Source organism: Cajanus cajan, chromosome 5, assembly GCF_000230855.2.
Source record: "Cajanus cajan strain Asha chromosome 5, NIPB_CcT2T_4, whole genome shotgun sequence".
NCBI lineage: Eukaryota > Viridiplantae > Streptophyta > Magnoliopsida > Fabales > Fabaceae > Cajanus > Cajanus cajan.
Genome location: NC_138521.1, coordinates 71063372 through 71071502, shown reverse-complemented (window position 1 = coordinate 71071502; position 8131 = coordinate 71063372). Strand labels below are relative to the sequence as shown.

Sequence of the window (8131 nt, the reverse complement as noted above, 5' to 3'; positions counted from 1 at the left end):
TTTGTTTGTTGACTCCTGTGAATGGATTCCACACGTAGAAGAAAGTTGAGCCTCAATGAAGCTGAAGCAGAATCATCATCAAGGACTGCACTGAAATTTATGAATCGAAAGTCGGAAACACAACTAAGTAAGTCTCTAATCGCTGCCGTAACTTTAAAGATGAAGGAGTTTCATTACCTTCTCTCATAAGAACCAATAAAATAAATACACAATCACATTAATTTTTTAAATAAAATTTATTTTTTATTTAAAATTTTCATATTATTTATTTTTAACTCCTTGTTTAATATTTTTAAAATAAAATAAAAATAATTATTGAATTTGTCATTATATATTGAAAGTGCAATTTTTCTATTGGATTTGTTGAGGTTACGATTCTTCAATCATGCAACACATGATTTTTGGATTGAAGGGTGTTGAATGCTACACATGATTCTTCACAGCAGAGGAAGTTTGAAGCTTGTGGTAGGAGATGGATGGATGCGGCTTTAAGATCAAATGGTGTTGTATGTTGGAACTCTACATTAATTTCTTCACATAGAAGAAGATCAAAGCATAAGAACCCTTACTAAATTCTTTCACAAACTCCATGTATACCAAGTTTTACCTGGTTGACTCTGTCTAAGTTATTTTTAAAGAAAAAAATCACTTACTATCGAGTTTTTATGCATTTTGGTGTTGACTTGTACCAAAGATTCGTCAGACTTAAGCCTAATAAAGTCTTATTTTTTTGCATTACTTTTGAACTAGAATGATTAATAATTTTTAGTATTAGAATGTAAAATGATGACATGACTAAATATGATGACAGGTCGTAAATTTATCGGACTGTATTAAAATTCTTTAAAAATTGTTGAGTATGTAGAAATTTTCTATTATTATTTGTTCTTCTATTTTGACATTATTATTTTTTATTTATTTTATAAACTTAATCCATATTTTAAAGTTGATAATTAAAAATTAAATTGTGGTATTGTGACTTCCTAGTATATTGTCTTTTATATTTTATTTTTGAATAAAAGATGTAAAATGTTTAAAATTCATCTATATTTATTAATTTATATATAAATTATTTCTTTTAAAACATGTTTTATAAACTAAATTTAAAAAATAAGAAAAATATTTTTTTAATATACATGTGTAGAGGTATTAATTTTTTATTAACTCGTTTAATTAACAATAAATTTTTAAAATATATGTTTAATGTACTCAATTTAATAAATATATTTAATAGTAATATTATTAAAATTATCAGTTATTATATATAAAACAAAAATAACTATATTGTACGATAATGTTTTTATGAATTTTTTTCTACGAAAGAGTTTTTAGAGATTTTCTTAATTTCATATCTAATTTGATTTTTATTTATATTAATTATTTATGTACTAAATTTTAATATTTTAAAATAAATTATCAATAACTAAAAATATTTTATGCTACAATATGAATTATTTATTATAAACCTACAATATAATTCATATATTTAAAAATATTTATTTATTCAAATTTTATATATAATATATTTAGACATAGTATTTATTTATATATAAATTAATTTAAAATTTAATTATATATAATAAATATTTAATTTATATATTATACAAATTAAAATATTAATTTAATATTATTTATACCAATTATAAAGGAAATAAGTTTTGGTTTTAAATTTTTTAAAAAAAATAATTTTTCATTTTTGTATTAAACACTATTACTCTTAAATTTAACAAAAAAAATTTCTTTTAAAAACAAATATATAGAGATACGAAGTGCGTATTTCCCTACTAATATTAATAAATACAATAATCGATTCCAAATAAGCAAAAGAAACTGATTATTATATATTTATATAATTTTTTTAAAAAGAAAAATGGTAGAAAATAGGAGCAGCTCCACCCAATTACAGGGCAAGGGAGGGTTACCCACCAAACAGAAAAAGTGACAATAAAAAAAGTAAAAGTTCAATTGCCAAACTTTAACCACTTATATTAATCCACGTTGACATATATTTATATAAGTATTACATTAATATTTATGGTTAAGCCAATATTATGTTTTTAATTTGATTATTTAAAGCATATTTTATATATAATTTTTTTTATCATTTTTAATTATATACTATGTTCACGTACATTTAATTTTTTTTTCTTTCTAATTTACAATATGATTTTAAGTGCTTTAAACAATAAGAAGAAAAAATTGATGTAGGTGCACATATATAATTTTTTCAGTCATAAAATTGAAAGCTAAGAATTAATCTTTCCAAACATGTACTAAGACACTAAAATATATTTAATTAAGGATTAATATTTTTAACATATTTGTTAAAAAAACATATTTGTTTCATGCACATGAATCAGAGATTAAACTTTAATTACATGCTTAAAAACAAAGTTATATATTAATTATTTCAAACCTTGTTAGTTGTAGATGTGTGTATATATTTCAGATGAAAATCCATAAATTTAATATATATAATTAGTAAATTTAATTATATATATATCATATGCAATAAATACAATATTTAATACTATATAAGGAATATATATATATATATATATATATATTAAAAAAACAATTACATTAATAATTGTGGTTGTTAAGTCTATTTTACATTTGTAGTTTCATTAATTTAAAATATATTTTGTGAACGATATTAAATAAAACTAAGAATTTAATTTTTTTAATTATATTTAAACTAAATCATACTAATTTATGCTATCCTGATGAATTGCTTATGATATTATTTTGTTATCATTCGAAACCTGCACACACACGAAGTTAATTAAAAAATGTTGCGTTACTCGTCCTTTTTAATTTAGGTGGTGAGACAAGTTGGAAAAAATCCATCTATCTATCTATCACTTAACACAATCTTCATATTTAGACCCACAATTTCTTAGACCAGAATATTTGCAATACCATCCTCTAGCGTCTTCTATATGCCACGTCCAGAACATGAGGGGGAAGTAGCATGCTTTTGAATTAATCGCTTGTGTTCACTATGCAGATCACCACCCGGTTTAATTTGACCTATGAATGCAAGCAGAATAATATGTCAAATCGAAACAAATTGGAAGCACATTAAAAATAGTCATTTCAACTTAGAAAAATAAAGCTTATACAACAATGACAATCAAATCTCGAGTCATTAGTCAGGGACAGCTACAAGATCAATCATGAGATTGACAATAATAGGTTTCGCATATGACAGATTCTGAATGAAATGCAGGCTACAATTGGACAGAGAATGTCCATTAGGTTGGGGAAGCAAACAAAAGAGAATACAAGACATCCTCTTGATCTATCAACCAAGCAAACACAACATTCTCAGGTAAATACACAATTATATTACTACTTGAAGCAAATGGTGCAAATTCTCAGGTAAACACACAATTAACAACATATCAAGCTTAGAACAAGAATGAAAAATATTAACTTCGCCAAATGTTGTCATGTAGCTTGGACTAAATTAGACATCATTAATTGTAAAATATCCGGTGCATATCAATAGTGTCATCACTTATCGACTGATTGTCCCAATTTAACATTCGGCGGCATATCATGCTTCATGCTACCAATGCAATAAATTCACTATTATGGGTGGCTAAAATTTGCTTTGTACTAGTTTAAAGATTGTTCATCATCTTACTAATTAATGAAGTTAGCACATACCAAAACTTTAACTATCACGATTCATACCAAAGGCAAAGGCAAGTAAAAAAACTGATATTGATGTGCCGTCTTGCACAATTCCAGTCACCCTAATGGGAAACCGGGAAAGGCATAAAAAACTTTAGTATAACTACCAATAAAATATGTCACAACCTAATTTTTGTTCCTTGTTGTTAATCATCTTCTCCAGCTTGCTTGGTATCACAAGGGAGTGAAAGTAGAGACTCTTTATACACAGCCACCTTGGATCCAGATGAACCAGTACGATAGAATCGATGCTCTAGCAGTACTCCATTGACATCACATTTTGTCAATCTAGCTCCGGCATTTGTTCCAACAATATCACCACTTTTTGTATAGCATATTGGAAAAAACAACCCAGTTGGAAGGGCATCGATAGGCATAACAACAGTCTTAGTCCACGATGACTTCACTTTGTATTCTTTCATCATCCATATTTCCAATGAGTCTCTTCCCAGAGAGCACAGGTTGAGGGATCCTCCAAGTATCCTCAAAAAACTTGGATTAAAGTCGTGGTGCTCAAAATTAAGAGGCAGAGGTATATGTGACAAACTCCTTTCCGTCAAATCAAAGGCTGCAATAACATGGATTGATGCATCATAACAAACAGCCAACCAATGAATAGCACCATTCAAGAAGCACCCGGCTGTACTATTCCTATAAGAAAAGCATTGCCTATAATTCAAAGGGGTAGCACCAATTTCTTTCCATGAATTAGTTTTGATCGAAAAGTAGTCCACGAGGGTTGCATAATCACCCGAGAGTTTGTTGTGGTACACCTGAACCACCAAATAGTCATCTGTTGATGGGTCATATCCAAAACCACGAAATGCAAAAAACTTGCGACGACCCGTAACAACAGGTGACGGATGTACAAATTTGTAGGCCCCTGTAGATGGATTCCACACGCAGAAAATACCATTCAACTCCAAAAGCAAAAACCCTCTGCAGGAACCTAGGAATTCAATATCATCATAGGGTCTGGGACGATAAAACATGTTTTTAAATGTAGGAGAAGCAGAATCATCCAAAAGATGTGCATTGAAGTCTATGGTTCGGAATTCTGGAACAGAAGGTAACGATAAGGCTAGCGATACGAAGACAAGTCTCTCTGTGCATGCAGCAGCCAGTTCAAAATGTGAGCTTGCAAAGTGGGGATCAGAGATGAGAGTAAGCCATGACTTACACACTGTTTTGAAATGGATAAGAGACTTCACCGGCAACCTCAACAGGATTTCAATTATCAATTCCCACGGCAGAAGCATCTCCTCCATCCTTCTCCTTTTTCCTCTGCGATAGCCACAAGAGACACGAGGTTTAGGTTTACGTTTAGGTTTAGGTTTAGGTTTATGTTAGGGTGTAAGCATTTTTTATCATATTGTGTCATTTGGAAAAGATTTTATCTTATATCATCAATTAATTTACAATTAGTCAATTAAAAATTAGTTTGTGTTAATTTTAGTTTTGATATAATTATTGTCAAAATTAACGAACTACGATTTCTGAATGAAAGAGTAAGAAAATATTTACATTATCAGTGTATACTTTTATATAAAAAAATGTTTTATATTTCTTAAGGTTAATGTTTTTTTATACAGTCTAAAAGTATTTATATAATTTATTTTTCATCCATAAAAATATTCTTTTTATTTCTATTATAGTAAAAAAAAAAATTTTATTTTTTATCTTTTTAATCCTTTTTCCTTTAATTCTTCTCTGCTTTAATAAAAACTAGCCAGTTTCATTTTAGACAAAAGAGGATAGATAATTTTATTTTTAAAAAATGTTTTATCATTCGACAATCCGAATTAATTAAATTGTTTCAAACAAGTTTATTTATTTTTCCTTCCTACTCAAATCCGAGCCAGATCAATTATAATAGTTTTAAAGGTTGGTTGGATGCTGTTGTTGTTCTTTTTTTACAGATTTTACGATTAAGGTTTTAATTACTCTTAGTTAAATAATTTAGTCAATTATTATACTTTAATTAATGCCTTTTATTTGAATAATAATTATAATTTCAAAAATATTGTGTATATATATATATATATTAAGTAATTATATAAATAAAAAGTAATTTTGTATATTAAAGCTAAAATTATATATATTTTGTTAATTTGAAATTTTAAACGATTAAAATAAAATTTATTTTTAATTTTTTATTTAATTTTAATGAAATAAATATTATTATTTGAATATGATTTATATTATATCTCATTGGTCAAATACAAAACATAATATAATAAATAAACATAAAAAGATATCAAATTACATTTGTATAAATTTTATTAATTATTATACTATTCAATAATTTTTAATTAGATTGTATTTTCTCAAATACATTATTAGATTCGCGCTTTACATTGTCTCAATGTGAATGTTAAATTTTGTTAATTTCTAATAATACTACTAAATAAGATAAAATTCATCTTATTTTTATCATATCTTATCTTCACCACATATCTTATTCTATGTTAACAAACAAGAACAAGTTATACCTCTAACACAAATCGACTTGGTACACATTTGATTTACCATAAGTTTTTTAAATCCATGTTGGAAGGAAAAGACAAATTTTTTTTTAATTTAGTGCATTGAAAGGTATAAATTCTCGTTTGCATTAATACAAATAAGTTCTTGAACACACCCTTAAGTGTTTGACTAGAATTTAATTTGAAAGCTTAGGAAGAGAATGAGTGTTGATATTTTTAATGATAATTTTTTTATTTTTTTTATTTGTTTTCTATCTTTTTTCTCACATTTTTTGATTTTTTTAACTATTTTTTTTCTTGTAAGATTTAGATGATGGTATGATTTTGACGTTTTGAATTAGTAAAGAAATAATTTTTTTAACATAATAATTATACATTGTAATTACTTTTTTATCATTGAATTAAGATTTATTTGACACTTGCATTTTTAATATATAAAAAATTACTAATGATAAATACAACAATGAAAGTTATCATTATCAGATTCAATTAAAGGTTAATAGATAATGATGACTTTTATTTCTCGAATGTCCATTCTAATGGAACAAAATTTTGATTATTCCTTTTCCTACTTTAGTGTGTATATGGCTTTATTTTGAATGGTACATTTGGCCAAACAATGCTTTATACGCCTTGATAAATTCTAAAAAGTTGACACGCGATCAAATTTAACTACAATGTATAATTTATCATGTTGAGAAAATATTTATTTACTCATTCAAAATGCCAAAATTATATGATCATCAAAATCATAGAGTCAAAATTAGTTAAAAACGTAAAATATTAAAAAAAAAAAAGATAAATAGACAAACAACTCAAACAGTCAAATTTTATTATTAAAATACTAAAATAAATATTTTAAACAATAAAAACAATTTACCCTAAAGTAAGGGACCACAAAAGGCAGTGTAAATTAGGTTCTATAGTGAAAGATAATTTTGTAAATAAATCTAGATCGAGGCTTATAATAATGCAAATGTTGGAAGCGTAGGTAAAAAGAAAAGACTTTAAAACTGTCAGTCAATGAGATGAGATTTATGAAGAAAAAAAATTGATTGATTATTTTTAATGAGATTTTTGCTTCTCTTAAGGTAGAGTCCAATTTCATTTGAATTTGAGACTTAATAGTGGAGATCTATGTTGCAGGGATATAGTATGAGACAATCATGTTCCCAAATCCGATACTCTTTTTGAAGTGAACACATCATAGATGCTTCTACATATGTCGCTACATAAATTGAATATGTCTCTATTGTAGATATATGATCAAATTTGAGATTTTTTAAATAAATAAATATATATATATATATATATATATATATATCAATAAAAATAGAAATAAAAAAGAAAATTTTGAAATTTAAAAAAATAATAATAATAAATCTTGATATAAATAGAAACAAAGAAAAGAGAATTCAAGATTTAAAAAAAATATATTGTAAACTATAATGCTTCTTAATAATGTTGAGACTTAATAAGTTATTGTCAAATTATTTATATTATATATTATATGTATATCTGTGTTCATGTTGTATCTACGTGTTGTGTCTAATCCGCAAAGTGCTACATAGGTCATGAGACATCTTGTTTATTAATAATAATAATAATATTAATCAAATTTTAATAAATTATGACTATATATAGACAATCAAGACTTGTATTTGGATGAAAAAATTTAATTCTTGACATTTAAATTACTTTAATTTTAATTTCTATTATTTTTTAAATATTTTGTTTGAATAAGTTAATTTAAATTTTTTAAATTTTAAATTATTAGGTTGAATATGATAATTTGATTCTATTATGATAAAATTAATTTTAAAACTATATTTATATGTTGAAATTTTTAAATTAAATTTTATAAAAATAAATACTAACTGATTTTTAAATATTTAATAATTTTAAAAATAATATTTTATAATTTTAAAAATACTTTTAAATAT

At 25.2% G+C, this 8131-nt stretch overlaps 1 protein-coding gene across 1 annotated transcript; it reads right to left on the bottom strand.

The window, feature by feature from the left end:
- Nucleotides 1–2835: 2835 nt before the first annotated feature.
- LOC109809426 (F-box/kelch-repeat protein At3g06240) lies at nucleotides 2836–7383 on the bottom strand. The gene is made up of 2 exons (XM_020372734.3): nucleotides 3829–7383; nucleotides 2836–3033 (listed from the first exon to the last, which is right to left on the bottom strand). Exon 1 carries the CDS (start codon nucleotides 4968–4970, stop codon nucleotides 3849–3851), a length of 1122 nt encoding a protein of 373 aa, XP_020228323.1. The 5' UTR covers nucleotides 4971–7383; the 3' UTR covers nucleotides 2836–3033; nucleotides 3829–3848.
- Between the last annotated feature and the right edge of the window lie 748 nt (nucleotides 7384–8131).

What these genes read in the sequence shown, in the direction of transcription:
- LOC109809426 (XM_020372734.3), bottom strand. Translation starts at nt 4,970, where the DNA reads ATGGAGGAGATGCTTCTGCCGTGGGAATTGATAATTGAAATCCTGTTG.